Source organism: Leptonychotes weddellii, chromosome 9, assembly GCF_054177405.1.
Source record: "Leptonychotes weddellii isolate Sample4059 chromosome 9, ASM5417740v2, whole genome shotgun sequence".
NCBI classification, from domain to species: domain Eukaryota; kingdom Metazoa; phylum Chordata; class Mammalia; order Carnivora; family Phocidae; genus Leptonychotes; species Leptonychotes weddellii.
The window spans coordinates 106,632,984-106,650,886 of NC_138377.1; the positions used below are offsets into that span (position 1 = coordinate 106,632,984).

At 36.1% G+C, this 17,903-nt stretch overlaps 1 protein-coding gene across 7 annotated transcripts in view; it reads left to right on the forward strand.

The window, feature by feature from the left end:
• Positions 1-17,903, forward strand: part of UBE3A (ubiquitin protein ligase E3A) — a 100,706-nt gene that overhangs the window by 31,024 nt on the left and 51,779 nt on the right. For 6 of the 7 annotated variants that reach the window (XM_081831483.1, XM_081831484.1, XM_081831485.1 and 3 more), the window contains one exon: positions 51-95. The exons of the other annotated variant lie outside the window; for it this stretch is intronic. In XM_081831483.1, coding sequence (XP_081687609.1) covers positions 51-95 — 45 coding nt within the window. The remainder of the gene's footprint in view (positions 1-50; positions 96-17,903) is intronic. 7 annotated transcript variants of the gene reach the window in all.

Below are 17,903 nucleotides of genomic sequence, written 5' to 3' on the forward strand. Positions count from 1 at the left end.
TTTTGGAATATGGAATGTTTTGCTTAACTTTCCTCAATTGCATTTTACAGATCGCCAGGAGAACCTCAGTCTGACGACATTGAAGCTAGCCGAATGTAAGTGTAACTTGGTTGCGGCTGTGGTGTCTTTTAAGTTACCCTAGATTGCTTTAAAGGTATTAAATTATTTGAAAATTATTTCTAGTTATGAGAGAGTAATACATTAAAAAATGGGAGAGAGGAGTGTGCCTACTATTTTTCCTACCAAATAAATACCTCTGAACTTTGGTACCATGTCACTAGATTTCTACTTTTAGGTAGATAGTTGTATACTCCTGCATTATAATGTGTTTTTGGTTACCTGGCAGTTGTGTGGAAATAGAGAGGGGAAAGAGTTCAGGTTAACAATCATTTATTAAATACTCACTATTCAGCTGGTGGTGTGTTGTGGATACAGAGATGCGTAATAATTAGTTCCTAACCCACAGAATTTTATAGTCTATTCAGTGTGAAAGAGAAACAAATCTTTAGTCACTGTGGTAGAAGGATACCCAGGATGCAGCAGGAACATAAAGGAGTACTGGGTTACCTGGGTATACAGTAGGAACCTAATCCATGTGGCAGGGAAGTAGGGTGGCCAGGGTAGGCCAAATTAAATCTTAAAGTGTAACTTGGAGTTAGTGGAAGGCATCAGCAGGGTTGTTCTAGGCAGAAGTATGGGTGAAGTTATAAAGCGGCATAGTGAGCATAGGGAACAGTAGGCAGTTGAGGATTTTTAGATCATAAACTAACTGAAAGGCAGGAAAATGAAGGAGGTAAGACTTGAGAGAAAGGGCTAGAGCCTTGCATGGTATGTGAAAGACCTAGGCCTGTCTCTTTGGTATTTGGGAGTCAATAAAGAATTTGCTGAGGAAGGAGTAGTAACCTTGTTAGACATAAAATTTTAATAGTTTTGGCAGGAGAGAAACAGAATTGAAGAGAAGTGTGTGGTGGTAGGGTGACCAGGGCTTCAGCAGTTCAGTCAATAAAAGCCTTAAAAAGGACAGTGACAGAATAGGAATTCAAGATAACGTTCTCTGGATGTGTAAGAAAAATATTTGGAAAGTGAAATAGGTAAGACTTCAGTATTGGTTGTAAGAAATTAAGAAGTTTAAGGTAATGGGAAGGTGGTAATTATTGAAGGAAGTTTTTGAGGTAGTAAGGGTTGGAATGAAGAATATAGGTATAGGGATTGCTCTGGAGTAAGAGCAAAGAGCCCATCTTGTGAAACTAGAAGGAGGTAAAGATGGATATGTGATGTTAACTGTGTTTGTAGGTGAGAATGGAGACGTCAAGGTCATTTTTACCTGCAGTATTTTCTCAGTAAATTCGTTTAGGTCTGTTACACCACTGTTTCTGTCTCCTTTGAGATGATACTAGATACTTCTTGAAAAGGAGGTTCAATTGTTAAGTTTGGAAACTGCAGAGTTAAACAGGTTTCTTTACTGAAAACAGTGGAAATATACTTTGAAGTGCTTATAAACATTGTGAATCTCCAAGAAGGGACTATAAGATGTATTTTTCAAATTTATGTGTCTATGTAACTTTTTTTTTCTAAAAATTTTTCTGTGGTAAAATAACACGTAACAAAGTTGACCATCTTTGTTATTTTTAACTGTGTAATTCAGTTACGTTAATATTGTTGTACAGCCATGGCCACCATCATCTCTACAAGTCTTCATCTTGCAATACTGGAACTATTCCCCCTTCAACCTATCCTCTGGCAACCATCATTTTACTTTCTAGGTCTATGATTTTGACTGCTCTGTCCCCTATAAATGGAATCATTTATATTTGTCTTTTTGTGATGGGTTATTTCACTTAGCATAATGTCCTCAAGGTTCATCCACATTGTCGCATATGTCAGAATTTTCTTCCTTTTTATGGCTGAATAATATTCTTTTGTGTGTGTGTGTATGGCATTTTGTTTATCCTTTCACCCATCGATGGACACTTGGGTTTCTTTCATGTTTTTGCTATAATGAATAATGCTGCCATGAACATGGGTGTACAAGTATCTCTTTGAGACCCTGCTTTCATTTCTTTGGGTATATACCCACAAGTGGGATTGCTGGATCATATGGTAATTCTTTGTTTAATTTTTTGAGGAACCTCCATACTGTTTTCCACAGTGACTGTACCATTTTACATTCCAACCAAGGGTTATAATTTTTCCACATTCTCGTCAGTACTTGTAATTATCTGTTTTTGATAGTTGCCATCCTGATGAAGTGGTTTTTTTAATTATAGCTTTGTGACCATGTAACTTTTTAAGAAATATGTTTTAATAGTATTTTGTGGAATACAGAGTTTGATTAGGGAACTTGAGGATACTATGAAAACTTGGAAAGCGTCTGGGGGGGATGGGTGAAGAAGTAGACCAAATATTATTGAGTCTCATGCTACTGAGTGGCCAGTTGAAGTTAGGAAACTTATCATAGTTGGAGTTTAAAGACTTTTATAGCCAGAAAAGAGGCATGGTATTTCAAGGTTGGGTGTTAGCAGAGCAGATAGGACAAAACTACTAATGGCATGGGCATAGGTTGTTAACACTGAAGTAGTTGAGTTTATATGTCATTGGTGTTGGCCATAATTGGATAGGTTGTGGGGCCAGGTAGAAGTGTTGGGTTGGTTATAAAAGTCTGATAGGTCAAAGAGAGAGTTCAGTGTAAATGAAATTTTTAGAAGGATATAGATGATGATGATGATCAAGGGTTGGGCGTTTAATATGCTTACGGTGGTGATTGGCTGATGTAGAGAGGAAGTGAAGCTTTTTGAAGAAAAGTAAGTATTTTGGGTGAGAGGGGGCTAAAATGTTGGGATAGATCATGAATACAGACGTCGAAGTTGGCTTGCTGGTGATGTAACTGGGGGCAAAATGGAGCCTTTAGTATAATGGGTATAATTTACCAGAAGAGGGGAAACGTATTGAGGTAGATAACATGACTTTCAAAGTGTAAGTTGTATTTGTGTTATGTTTTATTTTGTTTACATGGACATTGTTTTAAATACAAGGTATTAGAAGAGTAATAATGGACTTACGGGTTTTAGTTGTCTATGAAAAAGTTCACAGAAAAGGGATACAAGATAAGTAGTGTCTTTTGGGGTAATCCAGGCTTTAGTGAAAGCTAAGAGGTTGGGGAACCATTATATGAAGCATTTGAAGATTAGGGACAACCTGTATTTTAAATGTTTTTCTAGAGATCTTAGTAGAGTTAGATTAGTGGAACAAATCAATAATAAAGAATAGAGGGGCGCCTGGGTGGCTCAGTCAGTTAAGCGGCTGCCTTCGGCTCAGGTCATGATCCCAGGGTCGTGGGATCGAGCCCCACATCAGGCTCCCTGCTCCACGGGAAGCCTGCTTCTCCCTGTGCCACTCCCCCTGCTTGTGTTCCCTCTCTCGCTGTGTCTCTCTCTGTCAAATAAATAAAATCTTTTAAAAAAAAAATAATAAGAATAGAAAGGGGTAGGTGAAGCTTGGTACTTTGTAGTAAAAATCTAGGATGGCAGCAATGTGAGGCATGATAGGATATTTGTCACAAGATTCCAGATGAAGCTCTGGTATTAAGTTCTGGTTGAGTTCAGCAAACTTACACTGTTTAACTTGACCGTGTTAAGGTAGAATAGCAGGAAATCAGACCTACCACGATGTCTCAATAATGGTGTGTAAGGTTCCAGACATAATCACTGTAATGTAGCTCTAAGTCTTCATGTCTGCCCCCATTTCTCAAATTCCTATACCTTTGGAAACCATACCAGGCAGTAGTTTAGTAAGGTGAATAGGTCAACGTTTGTTCTGCCATAATTTCATGAGTCTTGATTTACAGAATAGATAATGAAGGATTCTTGGTTTTATCTAAGAATTAGCTAGGGTCTTTGATTAATGGCAGCATCTTACATTTATTGAAGTATGATTTTTTGGGGGGCACTTGCAGGCACATTTGCATTTGGCATCTTTTAACTAGGGAACATCTTGGGTGCATTTTAAATGGTAATTATATAAAATTAAAGAATATACCCGTTTGTTTTTAGGAATTCTTAGTGTTATCTGTTCTCTGGGGTGCAGAAAAACATAGTAAACATTTTTAACATTTGCATGCCATTCTATAGTTTAGCCTAGAAATAGAACTAACAAAATAACCCAGATCTTTTTATCCAGTTGTATGTATATTCTCTCTCTATTTTGTTTAAACTTATATATTTGTGGCATCTTTTTGCACATATTAATTTAGACTTTAATTTTTTTAATGATTTCAAAGCAGTTTCTAATAACTTCAGATTTCTCATCTTTTGGTATTTACTCTCCACCCCTATCTTTAATGCTTAGGTTGTTTTCAGGTGTATAACCAAGACAGTAAATGGAACAGGAGTAAACGTATCAAGTGATTTATGGTTCCATATATATCAAAGCTATTTAAATAAATACTTAGTTTTCTCTAAATGTTGGTAGGACCTAAGACCCAGGTCTCAGACCCATCATTATCTGTTCTCTCTAGGTAAGAGCTTTATCAACTCTCATATTTCTATCTCCAATTCCAGTTTACCCTCTGAATTGTAGACTCATCTATCCAATAATTGAATGTCTGATTCTCAAACTTAAGTCCAAAATAGTTCTTGATTTTCATCCTCTCAAATCTACTTGTCTTGTTATCTTTTTGCTATCTCAGTTGGTTAGCAATTCTTTTTTTTCTTCCAGTTCATCTAAAACTTTGGAAGCATCTTTGATTTCTGTTTGTCTCACTCAGATTATCAGCAAATCATGTTGGCTCCACCTTTAAAATATCATAATTCAACCACTTGTCTTTTTACACCATTTCTACCTCTATCACTCTTGATTAAAGCCATCGTCTTTTTTTTTTTTCCCTAAGATTTTATTTATTTATTTGAGAGAGAGAGAATGAGAGACAGAGAGCATGAGAGGGAGGAGGGTCAGAGGGAGAAGCAGACTCCCTGCTGAGCAGGGAGCCCGATGCGGGACTTGATCCTGGGACTCCAGGATCATGACCTGAGCTGAAGGCAGTCGCTTAACCAACTGAGCCACCCAGGCGCCCAAAGCCATCGTCTTTTGCCAAAAGAATGAAATTGTTTCCCAGTAGTCTTGCTGCTTCCATACTTGCCCCTTTCAGTGTATTTTCTGTGTAGCAGCCAGAGTGATTTTTTTAAATATTTATTTATTTATTTTAGAGAAAGAGAGAGAGCATGAGTGGGAGAAGCAGAGGGAGAGAGAATCTGAAGCTGACTCCATGCTGAGCGTGGGAGCCTGACACAGGGCTCGATCCCACAACCCTGAGATCATGACCTGAGCTGAAACCAAGAGTTGGATGCTTAACCGACTCCATCACCTAGGCCTCCCCAGAGTGATCTTTTTAAAATCAAAGTTAAACCATGTTATTTATGATTAAAACCTTTCAAAGTCTTCCCACCTTAGAGTAAAATCTGAGGATCTGCAAGGCCCTGTATGAGCTCCCTTGCACTTGTGTGGCCTTTCCGTTTCTCTTGCTCATCTTTGCACTGGCTTTATGGTCTTGCCCTTATGTTTTGATGTTCTTGAGACTGGGGCCTATTGTTTGTGACCCTTCTCTGATATCCACATGGCTCCTTTTAGTTGCCTTAGAGCTCTCTGCTCAAATGATGCCTTATCAGAGAGGCCCTCATTGACCAACTTCATCAAAGAATGGTCATGTTCTGTGTTCTCTATTACCCTTACCCTGTTAGACTTATCATCATGGGATTTAATGTCACTTGACTTGATGCATATTGATTTCTTTGTTGCATATTGATTTCTTTGTTGCATATTGATTTCTTTGTTGTATATTGATTTCTTTGTTGTCTGGTTCATTTAATTCTAGAGTGGAAGCCTAATGAGAGTGCCTGGTCTACAATAGGTTGTAAATACTTAATATGTGAAAGAGTGAAATTACTAAATTAATGCAAAATGTTTATTTCTGCCTTTTTAATTCCCTTACAGAAATGTAGGAAGAATTTTCTGGCATCAGTTTATGTGTTAGTAAGTGATAAATACGTACACAGCCATAGAACTTGTGTAGTAGCACCTAACGTCTTGAACACTTACCGTATGACAAGCCACTATGCTCAGTACTCTGTGTGCATTCTATCATTTGATAGGAAGTGTGAGCCTTTTTTAAAAACAAACAATAACCAAAATATTATTTTATTTATTTCTTTAGGTATATAAAGTTTAATTTCTTAAATTTGCATTTTATTTTTTATTGACATATAGTTGACACATAGTGTTACATTAGATTCAGGTAATAGTCATTCAACAGCTTTCTGCATTATACCACGCCCACCACAAGTGTAGCTACCATCTGTCACCCTACAATGCTATTACAGTACCACTGACTATATTCCCTGTGCTGTACCTTTCATCCCTGTGACGACTTCATTCTATAACTGAAATCCTGTACCTCCCTCCCATTCCCCATTTTGGTTCTCCCACTACCCTGCCCATCCCCTCTCCCCCAGCAGCCACCAGTTTGTTCTCTGTATTTACGGGTCTGTTTCTGCTTTTTGTTTGTGTCCGGTTTTTTGTTTTGTTTCGTTTTGTTTTTTTGGTTTTTTTTTAGATTATACATGTAAGTGAAATCATACTGTCTTTGTCTTTCTGTGTCTTACTTATTTCACTTAGCATACTGCCCTCTAGGTCCGTCAGTGTTGTCTTAAGTGGCAAGGTAATACTGCTTTTAAAGCTAAACCTTTTAATCAGATTAGATTATGGAGATACAGCTTGTATCCTCTGAGATGGTAGGGAACTGGTACAATTTCTTCCTTAAATTTTTGGTAAAATTCACTAGTGAACCAATCTGGTTCTGGCACTTTCTGTTTTGGAAAGTCTTTTATTTATTCAGTTTTCATATCAGATATAGGCCTTTCAGGTTGTCTGTTTCTCCTCAGAGTTTTGGCAGATTGTGTCTTTTAAGAAATTGGTTCATTACATCTAGGTTATCAAATTTGTGGGCATAGAGTTATTCATAGTATATCTTTTATCCTCTTAATGTTCATGGGATCTGTTGTGATGTCCCTGTTTTATTTGTAATACTAGTAATTTGTGTCCTCTTTTTTTTTTTTTTTCTTAGTTGGCCTGGCTAGAGGAGTATTGATTTTACTAATCTTTTCAAAGAACCAGCTTTTGTTGTTGATTTTTCTCTGTTGGTTTCCATTTTTCAATTTCATGGACTTGTGTTATAATATTATTTCTTTTGCTTATTTTGGATTTAATTTGCTCTTTTTCTGGTTATTAAGGTGGGTGTGTAGATGATTAATTTTTTATCTTTGTTTCTAATACATGCATTCAAAGTATAAATTTCCTTCTAAGCACTGTTTTCACTGCATCCCAAAATTCTGATAAATTGTGTTCTCATTTTTATTTAGTTCAAAAGAGTTTTTAGTATCTCTGGCGATTTCTTTGTTGACTTGTTTAATCTCCATGTATTTTGAGATTTTCCAGTTATCTTTCTGTTATTGATTCTGGTTTAATTCTATTGTAGTCTGAGAGTAGACATTGTATGATTTCTATTCTTTTACATTTGTTAAGTATATTTTATGGCCCTGAATATGATACATCTTGATGCATGTTCCATGTGAGCTTAAGAAGAATGTGTAATCTGCTGTTGTTGGGTGAAGTAGTCCAGAGATGTTCATTATGCCTAGTTGGTTGATGGTGCTGTTGAGTTCAACTATGTCTTTACTGATTTTCTGCCTGCTGGATCTGTCCATCTCTGATAGAGGGATGTTGAAGTCTGCAACTACTATAGTGGGTTCGTCTGTTTTTTCTTGTAGTTCAGTTTTTATGTAGTTTGATGTTCTGTTGTTAGATACCTACACAATAAGGATTGTTATGTCTTCTTAGAGAATTGATCTATTTATCATTATGTTGTGCCACTCTTTAACTCTGATGATTTACCTTGCTTTGAAGTTGGTTCTGTCTGCAATTAGTGTAGCTAGTCTAACTTTCTTTTGATTATTGTTAGCATGATACATTTTTCTCTTTATTTTTAATCTGTATCTTTATGTTTAAAGTGTAAATAGTATATAGTTGGATCTTATTTTTTGATCCACTCTGGCAATCTGTCTTTCAACTGATGCATTTAGACCACTCATGTTTAAAGTGATTATTGGGGTGCCTGGGTGGCTCAGTTGGTTAAGTGTCCAACTCTTGATTTCAGCTTGGGTCATGATTTTAGGATCCTGAGATTAAGCCCCACATCAGGCTCTGCCCTCAGTGTGAAGTCTGCTTGTCCTTCTTCCTCTGCTTCTCCCCCACTCTCTTTCTCTGTCTCTCCCAAATAAACAAATAAATAAATAAATAAAATCTTTTAAAAAAATAAAGTGATTATTGATATAGTTGGATTAATACCTAACATTTTTGTTACTGTTTTCTGTTTGTTGCCCTTGTTCTTTTTTTGTTTTTGTCTTCTCTCTTTCTTCCTTTTCTGGTTTTACTTGAGCATATTGTTCCATTTTCTCTCCTTTGTAAGTAGTGTTACCCTTCATTTTTACTTTTCTTTTTGGGGTTGTCCTAGAGTTTCTGTCTTTTTTTTTTTTTTAGACTTATTTATTTATTTGAGAGTGAGAGAGAATGAACAAGCACACAAGCAGGGAGGGGCTGAGGGAGAGGGAGAGAATCTCAAGCAGACTCCCTGATGGGTGCAGAGCCTGACACGGGGCTTGAGATCATGCCCTGAGCCAAAATCAAGAGTTGGCTGCTTAACTGACTGAGCTACCCAGGTGCCCTTAGAGTTTTTATATCTTAACCTAGTCTACTTTTAAATAACACTATATCATATCATAGGGAGTTGTGAGTACCTTATAATAACAAAATAATCTTAATTTTTTCTTTGATTATCTGTAGTTTGAAAGTGATATGCCTAGGCATAGTTTTTTGGTTTGGGTGTATTTTTTTTGTGGGTTTTGGTGTGGGTTTTTTTGTTTTTGTTTGTTTTTTGTTTTGGGGAGGTTTTGTTTCATTTTTTTTCATTTTTGTTTGTTTTTTTACATTTATCCTTGGTGTTTTCTGAGTTTCCTGGATCTGTGGTTTGGTGTCTGATATTAATTAAAAAGGGGGCATTCTCAGTCTTTATTGTTTCAGATATTTCTTCTGATTCTGTCTCACTTTCTTCTTCTGATATTCCCATTATGTATACTACTTTTGTAGTTTTCTCACAGTCCTTGCATATTCTGTTTTTGTCAGTAATTTTTCTCTTTGCTTTTCAGTTGTTGGAGTTTCTTTTGATACATCTTCAAGTTCAGAGTTTCTTCTTCAGTTTCCAGTTCATTATTAAGTTCATCAAAGATTTCTGTTACAGTATTTTTGAACTCTGGCTTTTTTTGTTTGGGTCTTTGATTTTTCTCTGCTTACATTGCTCAACTGTTCTTTCATGCCATCTGCTTTATCCATTAGAGCCTTACATATTAATCATAATTGTTTTAAAGTTTTGGTGTGATAATTCCAACATCCCTGCTGTATTTAGTTCTTATGCTTGCTATCTTTTTTTTTTTTTTTTTTTATATGCTTGCTATCTTTTCAGACAGTGTTTTTTTGCCTTTAGTATGCCTCATAATTTTTATTGCTAGCTGCGTATGATTTCCCAGGTAAAAGGAATTGCTATAAATAGGCCTTTAGTAATATGGTGGTGAGGTGTAAGGGGAAAAGAAAGCATTCTACAGTCCTATGTTTCGGTCTCAGTCTTCTAGTGAGCCTGCCTGTGCCTCTGGATTGTGAACTTCATAAATATTCCTCATTTTTTTCCTTCCCTCTTAAGTGGAACAGGATGACTAGAGTGGGCTGGAGTTGGATGTTTCTCTTACACAGGTCAGTTAGGCTCTGAGAGTACCTGGCAGATTAGGCTTGGGTTAACTAGTTTCTTCTGAGGCCAAGCCTTGTTAAGAATAAAGTGCTCTGGTGTATCTCTTAATGGTTCCTTTTTCGCTCCCCTGCTAGAAGCATGAGGGGATTTTTCTACAACATTTGCTCTGAGAACGTAGTCAAGCTTCTTGATATAAATATCACAAAATTATGGGGGCTCTGCTGGGACTAAGTCCCCCTGGAGTTTTAATGATTAGATTTTTCTGTGCTGAACCTCCAGGAATTTGTGCATGGAGTTTAGGTTTTCCTATCACATCACAGGTCCCTCTGGCAATTTCCTGCTCTCTGCTTCAGTAAGCCATGGCTCCCTGTATTTGCCTTTCTCTCCAGTCTTTGGGGCAGCATTTTGTTCTATATTCCTCTCTCTCTCAGTAGAAGAAGAGTTACTAATTTTTTAGTTTGTTCAGCTTTTTACTTGTTATTAGATTGGAGTAGCAGCTTCGTAGCTCTTCTGTGTGGAACTGAGAAGTCAGAAATTGAGATATAGCTTGGATGCTTTTATTTTCTATATGGAATGGGAGAAAATATTTCTGTTTGACTTCCAGTTGAGGTATACTTAATGTGTATAATAGCATTTATGGATTAAATAACATCTTGAAGTGCACTCTGAAGTAAAAGATACAAATCTCTTTAATCAGATAGAGATCTTTTTTCAAGATCCTCTCCTATAGATTCTGATGTCATGTTCTTTCCTTTGCATATTCTTTTTATACTTCTGATATACCTATGAAACTGGGAGGTTTTTTTTAAAAAAAAAACTTATTTTTATTTATTTATTTTTGTTCCACTTTGTTTTAAATTCCAGTATAATTAACATACAGTGTTAGGTCAGTTTCAGATGCTGTATAGTGATTCATCAGTTCTTTGCATTACTCATTGCTCATCACAATAAGTATATACTCATAATCTCCTTTACCTGTTTCATCTCTCTCCACACTCTTGGTTACCATCCCCTCTGGTAACCATCAGTTTGGTCTCTGTAAAGAGTCTGTTTTTTGGTTTGTCTCTTTTTTATTTGTTTTGTTTTGTTTCTTAAATTCTGCATATGAATGATAGTATTTGTTTTTCTCTGACTGACTTATTGCACTTAGCATTATACCCTTTAGATCCATACATGTTGTTGCAAATGCAAGATTTCATTCCTTTTTATGGCTGAGTAATACTCCATTTGTGTATGTGTGTGCGCACATAGATATTAGACATATAGATACACACACCACATCTTTATCCATTCATCCATGGATGGACACTTGGATTGCCTCCATATCTTGGCTATTGTAAATAATGCTGTAGTGAACATAGGGTGTGAATATCTTGAATTAATGTTTTCATAGGGTAAATACCCAGTAGTGGAATTACTGGATCATATGGTAATTCTGTTAAATTTTCTGAGGGAACTCCATACTGTTTTCCACAAGTGGTTGCACAGTTTGCATTCCAACCAACAGTGCACTGAGGGTTCCTTTTTCTGAAACTGGGAGGTGTTATGGTTAAGTACTAGAAAAAGGTAGGGTTGTTTGACACTGTTAAGAGAAGAGAAATTGAAGGATCTTATTAAAGTTCTGTAATTTGCTAGGTTCTGAGAATATAACTGTAAAGAAGTTATTTGGTCATGTGTTTCAGGGAGGTTGCCATTGAAATAATAGGCAGTTATAATGAGGTGTATTGAGAGTAGGTACAGGTTGCTGTGGGAGCAGAGAAGGGATATGTAATCATCTTGGAAATGATATCTAAGCTGAGTCTTTGAGGATGACTTGGTATAAATAGGGATTATAGTATTCTAGGTAAGAAGAAAACTTCTGAGACCTGGAGCCAATGAAGACAGCAGGAACAAGTCCTTTGAACTGTAGGAAGTTCTGTATTGCTGGAATGTAGATCTAGGAGATGGGGGGAGATGTGCTAACAAATGTAGCTGGAAGTAGAAAGCCTTGATCAGATAGTGAAAGGCCTTGATACTCCTGAAAAGTCCTGGGTTTTCTCCTGATAGACATAGGAGGTAATGAAAAGTGTTAGGCATAGAAGTGGCCTGAGTCATAGTCTGTTTACTTTTCTACCAAATGAAACATCATGTAAGCTTATATACATTCTCTTTTACCTTTTTTGAGGGGGGTGAGAGGCAGAGGGAGAGAGAATCTTTTTTTGTTTGTTTTTTTAAAGATTTTATTTATTTGACAGAGACAGAGACAGCGAGAGCAGGAACACAAGCAGGGGGAGTGGGAGAGGGAGAAGCAGGCTTCCCGCTGAGCAGGGAGCCCGATGTGGGACTCAATCCTGAGCCGGAGGCAGCTGCTTAACAACTGAGCCACCCAGGTGCCTGGGAGAGAGAATCTTAAGCAGGCTCCACACCCAGTGCGGAGCCTGCAGGCTGGATCTCACAACCCTGAAATCATGACCTGAGCCGAGATCAAGAGTCAGACGCTTAACTGACTGAGCCACCCAGGCACCCCTATACATTCTCTTTTAAATAGAAGGTATCACACTTCTTGTTCATGGTAGAGATGGATGAGTAGATGAACTGCCTCTGGCTGAGTCTTCTCAGAAAGTAGAATAAGCAGAACCTGGCTACTTTTGTTGAGGTACTCTAATAAAAGGGTTTTTAGAATCTGTGAATTATGCATTTTATTCATTATATCTTATGTGTCCCTAAAAAGGTTTTAAGAAACATTAATGGGAATGGTGTACTTTTATTACATAGAAATTGTTAGCTATAAATGGGATTCAAGGCTAAAAGAGGTCAGTGAAAGGAAAAGGATGTCTTTCCCCCTAAATTACTTAAAAGCAGGACTTTCTGATTTACTAGGTCCTTTATTGGCTTCTCCAGTCTCCTTCCTAGGATAATTGTAAGTATTAAGGGACACACCATAACAAAAAACATTCACTGTAGTTTAATGAATGTTCATTGTTTTTGTTATTTCAGTTTGTAGCACTACCTTCTACCCAGTTGCCCATGACAGAAACCTAGGCATTTAGCTCTTTCCATTCATTTACCCCCTACAAACTACATCTTTTAAATATTTCTTGCATTAGTTTCCTTCTATTCATTCCTGCTACTACTACTTTCTTTCCCTGGTCTCTAACGGTAGTCATCACCTAACTGGATTGCCTGCCTCCACTTTTGCCAGCTTTGATCCCAGTTTACAAAATGTAGTTAGTTATAAAGGCAGATTTGACTTAGTCATTGACTTGCTTATTGTATTGCAGGTGTTCTTATTTAGTGGTTTATGAATGGTATGTGAATCTTCTGAAATTTTTTGCAAGGTGGAGTACATGTGCATTTTTATGGGGAGAAAGTTGCCTTTATTAGATTACTCCTCTGCTGACTAAAATCAGAATTCCTTATTTCTTATTAAGTCTCATAATCTGGCTCCTCCCTGCCACTTCATATTTTTGAGTCCTTTTTTGAACATTATACTGTTGAACTTAAGTTGTCACAAGATGTTCTCAGTCCCTTGTGCCTTTACTCCCTCATTTCCTTATTACCAAAAACATTCTTTCAATTTTTTTCATCAGCTGCTAGTCATCCTTTGTGACTTACCTTGGCTAAGTTGCCTTTCTTTAAATTGCCATACCTCTGTATTTCCTATGATATTAAAATCATCTGGCTTTCACCTCCTTAAAACAGTAAGTTTCTTAAAGAAAGAGCCCATATGAAGATAGAGGACCTGGAATAGTACTATAGATTCTCAAGCAGAGTTTGAACTATGCTGAAGGAGACATTTGGAAGTCATCAGGTATTATTACCTTGAAAGAAGATGAAATGGCCCAAAGAGAATTTAAAAGAGAAAGTGTCTAATGGCTGGTCCCTGGGGAGTATAAACATTTCCAGATTAGGAAGGGAAGTCTCTGAAGAACAACCAGAGAGAAAGGAGGAAATCAGGAAATGGTGTCCTGAAAGCCCACAGTAAATTTCCAGAAGGTCTACATTTCTCAGCAAGGTTAAACAAAAGGAGGAGTGAAAAGTGATGACTCGGCAAGAATAGTTTCTACATCACTAGATACAGAAGCTAGGTTATAGGTGCAGTAAGCCGTGACCTGTTTGTTTCCCACACACTGTTATTCTTGTTCTCCACTGATGCTTCTGGACTATTGTTATTCTCTCAGCATGAAAATTCCTGCTCCTTTTGAAGCTATGCATTCTGGGTATGTCATCCTCTGTCTTCATTGTTTAGTGATCTCCCAGTCATTTCTCCGTCTTTGATGAACTCACACTCTTCCACTTTAACCCAGATCCCTGAAGTCTTTGTTTCTATGCTTAACTTCCAACTCCCTAGTATCGGAATTCCCCAACCATTTTATCTTTAATAATTACTTCTGCTTTGCTGCGCCTTCCCATTCTCTTGGGCGTGCTAATGTTTATTGTTTAATGTTAATTAAAACACCCACCTCAGGTTGTAGTCGTTGTATGCTTTCTTACTTGCTTTCTCTTATCCCATCTGGTTTTCCTTGCCTTTGAGAGGTGTCCTGTGGCCAATCTACTGTCTTCCAGTTTCAACCCTCTGGTTCTTCTACTTCCTGACGTGGAGTGTTCAGACCCAGGACATTGAATAGATCATATTCTGTATGTTCTCTTTTCACTCAGTTGATTGTTTCCTTTGCTGTACAGAAGTTAAGTTCACTGTAGTTCTTTCTATTTGTCTATTTTTGGTTTTGGTATTATATTGAAGAATGGTGCTTTTGTGTGCTTTTGGTGTTATATTGAAGAATATATATATTCAAGAATGTATTGCCAAATCCAATGTCATGAAGCTATTTGTGTTTATTTTGGGAGTTTTATAATGTCAGGTTTTATGTTTAGGTCTTTAGTCCATTATGAGTTAACTTTTTTTTTTTTTTTTTAATGTAGTATAAGATGTAAAGGTCCAACTTCATTCTTTTGCATATGGATATCCAGTTTTCACAGTACCACTTGTGGGGAGACTCTCCTTTCCCCATTGTGTAGCCTTGGCACCTGTGACAAAGCTGATTTGACCATATATGTAAGGGTTTATTTCTTGGTTGTCTGATGTGTTCCATTGGTCTGTGTGTCTTATCTTTATGCCAGTACCATACTGTTCTGATTTCTGTAGCTTTGTAAGATGTTTTGAAATCAGGAAGTATGAGACTGGCTTTGTTTTTCTTTCTCAAGATTGTTTTTGCTGTTTGGGTTCCATTGAAATTCCATATCCAGGAATTTTAGATTTTTTTTTAATTAAAAAATGCCATTGAGATTTCAATAGGAGTTGAATATGTAGATTGCTTTGGGTAGTATGGACATTTTGACAGTACCAAGTTTTACAGTCCATGAACACAGGATCTTTACATTTCTGTCTAGTTTCTTTCAACAGTACTTTGTATAGTTTTCATTGTACAGTAGTCTCCCCTTATCCGTGGTTTTGCTTTTAGTGGTTTCAGTTACCCATGGTCAACTGTGGTCTGGAAGCAGATGATTCTTCTTAAATATTGTCAGAGTAGTAGCCTAATACTACGTTACAATGCTTATGTCATTCACCTCACTTCATTTCATCATATAGGCATTTTATCATTTCATATCATCACAGGAAGAAGGGTGAGTATAATACAATAAGATATTTTGAGAGAGGCCACATTCATGTAACTTTTATTATAATATATTGTTATAATTGTTCTATTTCATTATTATTACTGTTAGTCTCTTAACCATGGCTAATTTATAAGTTAAATTTTATCTTAAGTATGTATGTATAGGAAAAAAACATTATACAAAAAGTTTGGCACTATTGTGGTTTCAGGCATTCATTAGGGGCCTTGGAATGTATCCCCCATGGATAAGGGGGAACTGTTATACAAGTTTTCCACCTCCCGGGTTAAGTTTATTAGTAAAGTATTTTATTCTCTTTGATGCTGTTGTAAATGGGAATATTTTTAAAATTTCCTTTTGTTCATTGTTCATAGAAACACAACTGGTTTTTGCATTGGCTGACTTTTGTATCCTATAACTTTACTAAATTTGGTTTATTAGTTCTAATAGTTTTTTGGGGGGTCTTTGGGGTTTTCTCCAGATAAGATCATGTCATCTGCAAACAGAGATAATTTTGTTTCTTCCTTTCCAGTTTGGTTGCCTTTATTTATTTTTCTTGCTTGATTGCTCTGGCTGGGATTTCCAGTACTATTTTAAAAAGAAATGGTAAGAGCGGGCATCCTTGCGTAGTTCCTGATTTTAGAAGGAAAGCTTTCAGTTTTACACCATTAGGTATAATCTTAGCTTTTCATATATGGCCTTTATTATGTTGAGGTAATTTCCTTCTTTGTCTAGTTTGTTGAGTGTTTTTATTATGAAAGGATGTTGATTTTTGTCAGATGCTTTTTCTTTGTCAATTGAGGTGATCATGTTATTTTTGTCCTTCATTTTGGTAATTGAGTGTGTTAGGTTGGTTGATTTTTGTATGGTGAAGCATTCTTACATTCCAGGAATAAATCCCACTTGGTGATGATATAACTCTTCGATGTATTGTTGACTTCTATTTGACTAGTATTTTATTGAGGGTTTTTGCATCAGTAATCAGGGATATTGGCCTGTATTTTTCTCCTCTTTGTCTCATTTTGGTATCAGGGTAATGCTGGCCTCATGGAATAAGTTTGGAAGTGTTTTCTTCAGTTTTTTGGAGGAATTGGAGAGGGATTCTTATTAATTATTAATTCTTTTTTAAATCATTGGTAGAATTCTCCATTAAAACTATCTGGTTCTGTGTTTTTCCTTGTTGGGAGGCTTTGGATTACTGATTCAATCTTTTTAATAGTTATAGGCTGCTTCAGATTTTTTATTTCCTCATGATTCTGTTCTGTTAAATTATATGTTTCTAGGAATATATTCATTTCTTCTAGGTTATCCAATTTGTTGGCATGTATCATTGACAGCAGTCTCTTATGATCCTTTTTATTCTTGTGGCATCAGTGTAGATATTCCCCATTATTGAAAGTGGGTATGAAAATGTCCTATTATTGTGTTACTATTTATTTCTCTCTTTGGTTCTTTGTCATTGTTTGTTTAACATATCTGGGTACTCTTCTGTTAGGTGCATATATATTTATAATTGTAATATATTTCTGGTGAATTAACCCTTTTATTATTATATGTGTTGTTTCTTACTACAATTTTTGACTGGAAGTTTTTTTTTCTGATTGTGCGTGTATATATCTCATATATATATTTGCTATATATGTATGAGACCATTCCTTCTCTTTTTTGGTTATTATTTGCATAGGATCTCTTTTTCAGTCCTTTCATTTTCAGTCTATATATCCTTATATCTAATATAGGGTAGCAAATAGCTGTTTCTTTTCTTTTTTTAAATCCATTCAGCCACTCTATGTCTTTTGATTGGGGAGTTTAATCCACTTACATTTAAAGTAATTACTGATGGGGAAGACTAATTATTGCCATTTTTTTGTTTTTGGTATGTCTTGTTTTTTTTTTCTTCTTGCCTGTGAGGTCTTCCTTTGTGTTTCATTGATATTTTTTGTGGTGACATGCTTTGATTCCTGTCTCACTTTCTTTTGTGTATCTTCTATAAGCATTTTCTTTCTGTTTACCATGAGGATTATTACATAACACATTTCACAGTTGTAATCTGTTTAAAACTGATAGCAATTTCAGTTGTATACGAAAGCTCTACTCCTTTACATCTCTCTCCCCTTTTGTTATTGATGACACAAATTACATCTTATCTTTTGTATCATTCAACATATATTTACGGTTCTAAAAAATGTTTTCATCTTTCAGATTTATTTGAATTGATTTACTAACCACAATTACAGTGTTACAGGATTCTGTATTTGTCTATATATTTACCTTTACCAAACATCTTCATATTTTTGCAAGATTTTATGTTGTTTACAGTCTTTTTTTTTTTTTTAAGTTGAAGGACTTGCTTTTGCATTTTTTTGTAAGGCAGGTCTAGTAGTGATGAACTATCAGCTTTTTGTTTATACTTGGAGGTCAATTTATTTTTTCTTCATTTTTGAAGGTCAGTTTTGCCAGATAC